Source organism: Copadichromis virginalis, linkage group LG9 (assembly GCF_057382275.1).
Source record: "Copadichromis virginalis isolate Kocher_CV1m ecotype Utaka linkage group LG9, C_Virginalis_male_GT1.1, whole genome shotgun sequence".
NCBI lineage: Eukaryota > Metazoa > Chordata > Actinopteri > Cichliformes > Cichlidae > Copadichromis > Copadichromis virginalis.
The window spans coordinates 25,180,393-25,190,918 of NC_140626.1; the positions used below are offsets into that span (position 1 = coordinate 25,180,393).

A 10,526-nucleotide genomic window follows, 5' to 3' on the forward strand; every position below is an offset into this window, starting at 1 on the left:
TTAACTTTTGGATTTCCTGAAATTCCCCAAGGTGGCGCTGTGGCAACACAAACCTCCATGTTTGTGTCTTCCACGTAGTGGTGCTTTGAGCAGTGGACTCCTGTCTATAGCTGCTGTGCTTGAGGATTCACATTCAGCTTTATTGTAACATTACAGATTTTAAAAAGTAAAAAGTGTCTGAAAAAACTTTTGTTACAGAGCTCCACAAAATAAGATACCATGTTTTAGATACGTGTAAAATTCGAAAATAAAAGTGCATATGTCTGGCAAAAGAGCAAATAAATAAATAAATAAGTAAACTCTCTGATGAGCGTTGCATTCCTCTACAGCGCAGCTTCCAAACCTGATGATACAGCAGGATACTTTGAATGGAGCTGCTATGCAAGGACCTCAGAAAGCTGGGGCTCTTAAACTCGCTGACCTGCTCCACTGGAGCTCAGTTGATGTAAAAACGGGCATGCTCTTCCCTATTCACCCTGAAACCCACAGTCAGCTCCTCAGTCTTGTTTACAATCAGGGCAAGGTTGTTAAGAAAAACACTATTCTGTCAGAAGGCTGATGATCATGCTCATCACATATTTAATGATGACACTGGAGCTGCGCTTGGCCTCACAGTCCTGGGGGACACAGACCACAGCTTAGGAACATCAGATTTTAGTACCTGATCAGTGGTTTTTCCAACAAATCTTAATTTGTAAAGTCAGGCACAGTTTGTTTTCACTCTGAATGTGTTGTACTCTAGTATAACACAAAACCATTAAAGAGAAAAATACAATTTGTATATATAAAAAGTATTTTCCTGTGAAATTCTTATGAAAAAAATTCTGATTGTTATTTCTTTGACAAGACTCGAATAAAACAGCCGAGGAAACACCAGGCATGGCCAAATTAGTTTCTTTATTTAAAGTACATTTTATTGCAGGTGTAATGCCGGAAGATAAAATGTTGTAGATAAAATGTAATATAGTGTAAAAGTTCCAGTAAAATATATAAAGAAAGTTTATTATGAAAAAAATAAATGTGTACAAAAAATATAATGCTTGCATTCTCTGCTGGTGTATAAATGCATTCAAAAAAACATAGACGTTACATTGCCATGTATAACAAAATATATGCAACATGTAATAAATTCCTGAGTCTTCATATAAACATAATGGAGAAATCTTTTTTCCATAGCTACATCTCTAAAGTACATTCCTCTGAATATTTTAGTTTCATAATTAATTGTATTTTGTAGCTGCACAATAAAAACTGCACAAAATTAAAAAAAACTTTAAAACTTTAAAAACAAAACTGCTTGCTATCCTTGAATATAATATAAAGCAAGTACATTCTACTCTAAAATCTTAGGTTAGTACCATTTTATCAGTATTGTTATGCAAGCTGTTGGATATACGGATAAAAATAAAGGTATAAAGGCGATCACTCTGCATCGGATGGTTTCAGAAGCTCCTTCTCAGCTGCCACAGTGTCTCCGTCACATGTTTCTGCTCTCTTTTCTTCAGTGGCGCAGGTTTGACAGTAGTCATTGGTGGCCTGGGTTTTCTTTTCTTCACTTGCTTTGGTCAAGGCAGACATGTCAACGATGGTCGACGCATTCTGGTAGTCGCTGCAAGTCTGATTGATTGTGTTTTGGTAGAGCTGCAAAAAGTGAATGTTGATAGTGATTACGCTGCTACATTCACATATATGTTGGAGTATAATTTAACACAAATATTGAGATTTTCTTTAAGGCCTACGTTCTCCTCTTGGTCTAGGAGCAGGTCACACAGAAAGGACACCAACTTGGAGAAAGAGGGGCGGTTAGCAGGAGCCAGGGCCCAACACTTATGCATCATCCCGTACCTGCAGAAGAACATTCACAACACTACTGACTTAATAAAAGCAAAAATTATATTTAAAAGTCCAGAATAGCTAAAGTTTCAAAACAGAACAGAAATGGAGTATTATTTTTGACTTTTACTGATGTATTAATGTGATTCTGTCTTTATTTGAATCCTAAAATAATAGTTTTCTTAAAACAACCTAGTACATTTATGAAACATTTAAGATGAGACTTACACAGTTTCGTTGGCATAGTATGGACACTCCATCTTAAATCCTCTCTCAATCATTGAATAGAACATATGATCCACCTTTATGCCCGGATATGGAGTGACACCTGCGACAAACATCATTGAGACGTTAGAACTGATTGTTTATCTTTTGAATGTGCTGCTCACAATGAGTTAATGTTTGTGAAAGTTACCGAGTGAGAAGATCTCCCAGAGCAGAATGCCGTAAGCCCAGACATCGCTCTTCATGGTGTACATTCCCTGAAAGATGCTCTCAGGAGCCATCCACTTTACTGGCAAACGCACCTGTGAGACAGCAGGGCTCAGTCACCCACCCACAGGGATTAACATAAGAGTCAGTGAATAATATAAAATGACCAAAGGATCATCCAACATACGTTTCCTCTCACGACGTAGTTGGAGTCGTTGTCGATGTCCCGGGCGAGTCCAAAGTCACCGATTTTCACCTGCCTGCCGTTTGTCACTAAGACATTTCGAGCTGCCAGGTCCCGATGGATACACTGCAGACAAAAGGAGCAGTCATCAGCATATGTTTTGTGTATTTATTTGGATATGCAATTTTAGTTATATTTAAATAATTTCCCCTTGAACTGTGCGGTTTATAAAATTCCAAATCTCCTAAATATAGATATATTATGACAAAATGCAAAGAACTAAGAAACTAACACAGGTGTTTCAGGTTTGGTCTGCCAATATAGGTCTAAATTAATCATCAACACAGAGGAACAAAAAAGACTAAATATGTTTCTGCAGAGAGGCTGGGTGACAGATGTTTGTCTGGTGTTTGCCGCCTACATTCTTGGAGGAGAGGAACTCCATGCCTCTTGCTACTTGGAAGGCAAAGCTCAGCAGGTCATCAAAGGTCAGGGCTTCCAGGTCTTCCGTCTGCTCGTCTGAGGTTTCAAAGCTCTCTGGGTCTGCAGATAAATTGTGTTCTGAATTTCACAGTAGTGTGTCAACCTCTGTTCACACATACACCTTTTTTTAAACGTGTTTTTTTTCACCATGATAACGTGTATGCTCTGCTGGCTTTATATCACATTTCTCACCTTCACAGCTGTCCACGTCGTCAGAGTTGATGGTAAGGAGCGCGATGTCCTCCTGCCCCCTTGTGTTAGTGGTGTACATAGGCACGTAATTATCTACTGGTGCTTCCAGCGCACTGAGAAAAGACAAATGTAACACAACTGTAATGCCAAACAAACTTCGCAGAGAATAATTTAACAAATAAACAAAAGGCAGCACTGATACAGAAACATGTCTCACCTGGGGCATTTCCTGAGCTGCAGGTTGTGGTAGAGGCTTCTGAAACGGTCTTTGTCAAAAGCGTCGGTGACAGACTTGTGGTAACGTTCACAGTTGTTTTTTAAGTAATTCAGCAGGTCTCCATGGCAGCAGTACTGGAAAATCAGGTATACTGGTCCTAGATGAGGGGAAATTAGGTTATTTTAAAACTTCTGTTTGACATTAATATACAGCATCAAATAATCAGAAACCAGGGCAGTAGGTCTCATCTGAAAGAGCCCAAGTTTGATGACTATTGTGCATGTGTGTGATCTGCTGCGTTAAACGCACCAGAGTCTGTGCATGCACCGAGCAGGTTGACAATGTTGGCATGGTGTCCGATGTGAGTTAGCATCTTGAGCTCTGACATCAAAGCCTCCTTCTCCATAGACTGGTGTTTTTCTGCAGAGTCAAGTACAAGATTAGCACTTTTAGGTAAAACCCTTTTAACGCTCTGCATTTCTCATGAAACAAATACCAACCTTTCAGCATCTTAACAGCCACCTTCTGCGAGACTCCTGGCTTTTTGATGCCATAAGCTGTAGCCTGGACCACCATGCCAAAAGCTCCAGAGCCCAGTTCTTTACCTGAGGAGGACAGAAAAACACTCAAAAGTCTGTTTTGTATATTAAATTGACTACGTTTATCAACACGTTGTCATGAAATATGAGGGAAAAAGTGTTCACATTAAGTTAGTTTTTAGATTGAGCTTATGCCATTAAAAAAACAAAACAAAACTAAAGACAAATGATTGTCCTGCAAAATTAAACCAAAGAGTTGTGGCCTCTTAGAGGTGTCCTGTTGGGGCCCCTTCATATGTTTCACATATCTATCTGGTTAGAAGTTCCGGCAAAGAGACATTTCCTCTTTAAACGTGGTGTATTGCTGAGTTCAGACAACACTTTGAGGCCCAGAAAGGTAAAACTCTTCATAAAAAAATGAAAAGAGGAAAGTCTGAATATTTCACAGATAACACATTTATGTAGAAGAACTTTTTTCCTCTTTTTCTGCTTCAGTCTTTTGCAAGCCCTCAAGTACGTCTTGCTACCATTTGAAGGGCTTCTTGTTCTTTGGTTTCGGAGGTCTGCTAGCAGCTAAATCAATAATTTTACATATATTTAAATGTTCTTTTAAACTTCTTCTTACTGACTGAGTGTAAAACTTTACATTGCCTTTATGTGTTGATGCATATATTTAACCCTGTAACTTGGTGTACTTCATACCCAGTTCAAGGTTCTCCCTGGGAAACTCCCATTTCCTGTCATACTCAAAGTCCTTGAAGTTGATGTAGATGTAATCATTATCACTGGGTCCAGTCATCTGGATCATCTGAAGCTGAGGCTGATATTGAGGTTTCTGCTGGAAACACAAAAGGTTTGGTGTCACGTCTTTGTGTGTGTTTGCATTTATATGTATGTTGATACACCTTATTTATATTTACCTTCTTTTTGACAAAATACGTGAGCACCATGATGGCGAGTGTCAAAGCCAGAGCCAGAACCACACATACTGTCAGCAGGAAGGAGTTCTTCTCAGGTGGCTTACCTAAAAAACAAAACAAAACAATGTGAGCAACTTTTAGATTTTTTTTTTCATCAAATATTTTCAGTAAATATATTCATGAGACTTGTTATTACCAATAGAGGGCTGAGGTGTAGGTGGGATGATCATGTAATGGGTTTTGCACCAGGAGCCAACTGGGTTTGTCAGACAAAACCTGAATTGGTCTCCTTTTAACACGTCTTTGCTCACTAAGCTCTTGATCGGCTTATAGCAGGAAACATCAGAATCTATTTGAAATGCATTTGGGACCTCATCCCAGGATGAGTCAATTTCACTGCAGCTGTGAAACAAAGTAAAAGGAGTTTAAATAATCAGAGCTAAAATGCTCTGAGCTGAACGGCTGTGCAGGTAATCATACCTGTCATTGGACTTAGAGCAAAACATCCAGGTATAGTTTGCTGGCACAGGACTGACAGTCTCAAGGTTGAGGGTACCATCATCCTTATTAAACAAGAAGTTGAACTTTGGTTCATCTGGAACAAAAATCAGATGATCTCAAACATTCTCACATTTTAAATATAAATTATAATTAAATTTAAGTAATAATACAACTGTAACAAAGGTTACATTAACCCACCTACAACACACACTGATATGATCTTTGTTTCCTTTTGTCCTCCAGCCTCCAGGTGTAACTTATAATCTCCTGATATGAGTGGATCACAAAGCTTCACAGTCCTGAGAAACAGTTCATTACAGTCCTCATATCACATGATTACACTGATCATGAAAAACATGAATGAATGAATAGTTTTACACTTCTACATGATGACAGTTTGCTTCATTGAAGTACCTGTGCTGTGTTACCCATGTCTCCCTGACACATTTAGCCCTGTTTTTGTCAGGAGTCTCCCAGGAACAGTACTGGAGAACAGGATGGTAGGAAACAGTGGCCTGCAAGCAGGTGCTGGATGCCTCCTGAGCTGATATGATCTTGGTCTCATCCAGCTGTGCAGAGAGGAAACCTTCATCTGAGGAAACACAAGAATAAACCAGATTTATTCAGTGGGAACAGTTTCAAATAATAATGACATGAAATGAAGTCTACTGACCTGAGACATTAACATGAACAGACTTTGAGTTTTTATCTGCACTCGTGCAGGTGTATGTGCCGCTGTGCTCCTCTCTCACTGATCTGATGGACAGGTAGGCCATCTGAACACCGGAATGTGAGTCATTTTTAATGCACATCTGGAAGAAAAACCCCATAATAATGATCATTTGCAGGATGATTATCAGTGAAGTACTTTTTGTCTCAGACTGAGGAATATTAAAAAGGTCGGTCAGTTTTCAGACAAACATAACAAGAAAGTTTAAGGAAACTCTCCCTGATTACAGGACATTACTGTACCTCCTCCTCCTTCTCTGGTGTACATGAAAATGTCCTGGCATTGAGGTGTTTTCCTCCTTTCTCCCACACAGGTGATCTCAGACTGTATCCCTTTACTCTGCAGCGAAGCAGCAGAGACTGACCTTCGCTCAGGGTGACAGTAGATACCTCATCTTTGTTCATTACGCTGCTCTGTAAGTCTGAAACACACATCAGGGCCTCAAGTCAAAAATATATTTTTCAGGCAGAATTTGTCATTTGCTTCTCTGAGATCAGTTAGTTAATGTCTGAGTAAACATTGTTTTTTCAAGTATTTGAACCAAATTTTACTGAAATTAACTCCTGTAATAATTTATGGATAAATTCATTATGGATGTATTAAATTTGTTATGAATTAATTTAAATCCAGTTACCGTAGTCATACAGTTGGGAGCACTCTTGTCCTTCAGCATTGGTTGCACAGCACATCATTCCTCTATTATAATATTCAGTGCTTGATATTGTGCGCTCTGTCTTTCTGTCGCTTCCCTTTAAACTCTGTTGTTCATCCTTGTTACTGGTCAAACAGAGAGAAAAATGTTAGTGCTGTAAAATTATATTTTCAGAGCGCTGTGTCTTTGACAAACATTATTATCAAAGCTTGTCTAATACCCATTTATCCCAACCACCCACCAAAATAAAGCATCTCTCCAAATGATTCAGTCTAAAATCAGACATTAAGAAGTGCTGCTATTCTAAAGTTTACATACAAATGTAAAGGACAACATCTTACCCAGACCATTTGATTGTGGGTTTGGGGAAACCCTCAGAGATGCACTTAAAATGCGGGGAAGTATCTGACACGTCAACACCATCGAGCATCAGCTGTGGTTTTGTTGGACATTCTAAACAACAAAGAAAACAGTTAACTTCATTTTTTATTATCACTAATTTATGATCAAACAGAGAATATGTGAGTATTATAGAAGAAAGAAGGTGAGAAGCTGTTACTCACTCATTACATGAAGAATCACAGTCGTGGAGAACATGGTGACATTGTTGGATTTACACGTCAGAGTGTACTCCCCTGAATCTGTCTCAGAAAGCGGTGATGTGACCATGGACTGACTCCCATTTCTGCTGAGGTTAAAAGAAACATCTCAGTTTAATTACATAAAAAGATAAAGCACACAAACAGAAACACAGACAGTCACTTACGCTGTCATTACTCGGTCTTCTCCTCTGATCCAGTGGCAAACAGGAGATCCAGCGAGGAACTCCAGGGAGATGATGAGTTTCATACCCACAGCCAAAACTTTGGTGATGGGACCAGATGGATTCTGATAATCAGCTGGTGTCAAACATGCTGCCTGAAAAACAAGACCCACCATTTAATCCTCCTTTATTAAGCAGCAATAAAATAATCACTGATGGCAAGATGTTAAAAAAATGCTTTACAAAAACACATAAAAAGGTTGATTTAGCAATTAATTGTCTGAAGTTGTAATAAAAGCTGAGAGATTGTTAATCACCAAACCAAGCATGAACATTATTTATGTTTACATATTAAGACAAAATAAAAACACATAAATTATTAGACTATATAGTTATTTAAGAAAAATAAAGCAAAAATGGAGAAGAATTGTATAAAAACCAAAGTAACTATTTATTACTTCCACAGGATTTAAGAGGGTAAGTAGCAGCCAAGTGCTGATCTTTAGTAATCATGAGCACCTGTAATAAAACAAATGTTTCAGTGGTTTTCTGGTCTGGAGAATTGGGGCGTGAAAGTGTAACAACATCAACAATCATCTCAGAGAAGGAATTGTTGCTCCCAATCAATCTGGGAAGGGTTACTCGGCCATTTGAAATCCATCACTCTACAGCGAGAAAGACTATTTACAAGTGGAAAACAGTCAACACAGTTGCCAATCTTGCCAGGAGTGACGTCCCAGCAAATTCACCCCAAATTCAGACAGTGCAAACCTCAGAATCAGCAAGAAGCTTGTGAGCTACATGTCAGTCTCTATTGGCTTCAGTTAACATTTTAATTATTAAAGTTCACGACGGTACAATTAGAAAAAGACTGAAGAAACCCTCGTCTCTCTAAAAAGAACATGGCAGCACAGCTTAGCTTTGCAAAGTTGCACAAATCTGAACATCTGAACCAAGACTTCTGGAACAATGTCCACTGGGCAGTTGAGACCAAAGTGGAGACGTTTGGTCGTCATGCACAGCACCACATATGATGAAAAACTAAACACACCATATCAGCACCAACACCTCATACCAACTGTGAAGCATGGTGGTGTAGGGGTGATAATTTGGGCTATAAAAATGACTGATGACCTCACACAGAAAACTATTATTAAAGCTATTGCTGTTAAATCTTGGGGGTCTAATTATATTTTTTAAACACAGCTTCTGAATTTGACTCAGTATTTGTTAAACAAATAATGTCACTGCTAAGGGTCAAATGATTATTTTAATTTGTCCTGTCATGTAAAACCTTGGAAACGAAAGCGGGTATGATTTATTTTTCACACAACTACATGTGTGAAAATATTAAACTATGAACTGGTTAAAAAAATGTACATTTACTTTTATAATGGAATAAAATTTGGACTCAGAGTTTTTACTGAAATGAGACAAAGTGACAGATTTCAAGAAATGAAACAGGAGTACCATTTCCCCTGTGACGTTTTAGATCATCTTGTTGCTCTGCATTTTTTTGTTTTTGCATACTCATAAAACACTGACACTGTCATTAGTGAAAATAAGATACAGCTACACAAAGTTTGAAGAATATTTTCTTTTGTTTATACAAAAAAGTTAGTTAGTTAGTTAGTTAGTTAGTTAGTTAGTTAGTTAGTTAGTTAGTTAGTTAGTTCAATTACTTCATATTGGAATTCTAATGGTTTGTGCATATATTATTTACAGTTACTATGTGTCAGTTCAGCAATTGTGCAGCACCTACTAAATTGTGCCGTTTTCCCCCATTATTTTCCAGTTAAAGCAGCTCTTACTTCATAACTGGGCACACATGGTGGGGTCTTCCCATCATCAGATAGTGCCCCAACAGCACACAGCAGCAGAACAGCTGGAGATACAGAAAATTAAAACTTCAGTTCAAACAAATGCACATTTCCCGAATTATTAGAAATTTACTGGAAAATAACAAGTGAAACAGGAATTGATTATTTAATTTTAAAGAAAATACAGCATAAGCAAATAAGCAAATCTGAAAAAAGCGCAAAGCAACACAGTCATGAGGACAAATGAACTGATGTGTTAAGTGTTTCCTGTGAATTTATTAATGGCACAGTAGAGTTTTTTTTATTATATTAAACTAGAAATGTTAAACACTTCTAAACTATAAAAATCACACAAAGTGTAATTTGCGTGTTTTTACCTATTATTTCTGATATTTATTTTCTTCCTGAGATCATCATCACCGTCACCTTATATGAACTACAAATGTGAGCCTTAACACTTGTCAGTCGCTGCTGAGCCTTGAAGTTCCTCAAACTGAAAATTTAGATCTTGATGTCAACCCAATATTTTATATCTGAATATTTATTTATAACACGCCATTTTTAATTTTTGAACCCTAACTGTTAAATGATAAACGTGAAGCTAAAAGTTGCACTACTTCAGTGGCAATAATTCAGGCCACAAAACAGGGATTTGAAAGAGTCTTACTCACCCGCAATCATATTTTGGTGCCTTGGCATTGATGCGTATTTTCTGGCTGCTTTACATGCTCACTCTGTGGCTAGACTGGCGTACAAGACGCCCGTATGTGCCTTATAAATAGAGGAAGTATAAGACCATTGGATGACGCTGAGAGCCTAAAATATACACGCGAGAAACTACTGTTTTCTCGTTATTGTTGGAGATTTAAAAAAATGGAAGTACAATCATTTTTTCTGCGTGTTTTTATTAAGAAAAAACTGAAGAGGCTGGTTTCTACGTTATCAACATGACAGAGACATAATAATAATGGACTGGATTTATATAGCGCTTTTCAAGGCACCCAAAGCGCTTTACAATGCCACTATTCATTCACTCTCACATTCACACACTGGTGGAGGCAAGCTACGGTTGTAGCCACAGCTGCCCTGGGGCAGACTGACAGAAGCGAGGCTGTCATATCGCGCCATCGGCCCCTCTGGCCAACACCAGTAGGCAAGTAGGGTAAAGTGTCTTGCCCAAGGACACAACGACCAGGACAGAGAGCCCGGCGATCGAACCAGATACGCTTCCCAACCCCCTGAGCCACGGTCGCCCCGAGA

General features: G+C 38.4%; 1 protein-coding gene across 5 annotated transcripts; it reads right to left on the minus strand.

Annotated features, from left to right (window-relative positions):
• Nucleotides 1–878: 878 nt before the first annotated feature.
• LOC146701966 (receptor-type tyrosine-protein kinase FLT3-like) lies at nt 879–10,001 on the minus strand. Of its 5 annotated transcripts, none has more exons than XM_085468431.1 (24): nt 9,938–10,001; nt 9,258–9,331; nt 7,450–7,601; nt 7,247–7,368; nt 7,025–7,136; nt 6,666–6,808; nt 6,274–6,452; nt 5,975–6,113; nt 5,716–5,893; nt 5,500–5,600; nt 5,281–5,395; nt 4,997–5,202; nt 4,801–4,904; nt 4,583–4,715; nt 3,842–3,946; nt 3,651–3,761; nt 3,342–3,498; nt 3,125–3,237; nt 2,871–2,992; nt 2,453–2,575; nt 2,249–2,360; nt 2,062–2,161; nt 1,740–1,845; nt 879–1,641 (listed from the first exon to the last, which is right to left on the minus strand). In XM_085468431.1, exons 1-24 carry the CDS (start codon nt 9,963–9,965, stop codon nt 1,423–1,425), a joined length of 3,054 nt encoding a protein of 1,017 aa, XP_085324557.1. In that variant the 5' UTR covers nt 9,966–10,001; the 3' UTR covers nt 879–1,422. The 5 variants fall into 5 exon arrangements, with proteins under 5 accessions (XP_085324557.1, XP_085324556.1, XP_085324555.1 ...); XM_085468430.1 differs by having other exon boundaries at nt 4,583–4,718; XM_085468429.1 differs by having other exon boundaries at nt 7,247–7,371.
• Between the last annotated feature and the right edge of the window lie 525 nt (nt 10,002–10,526).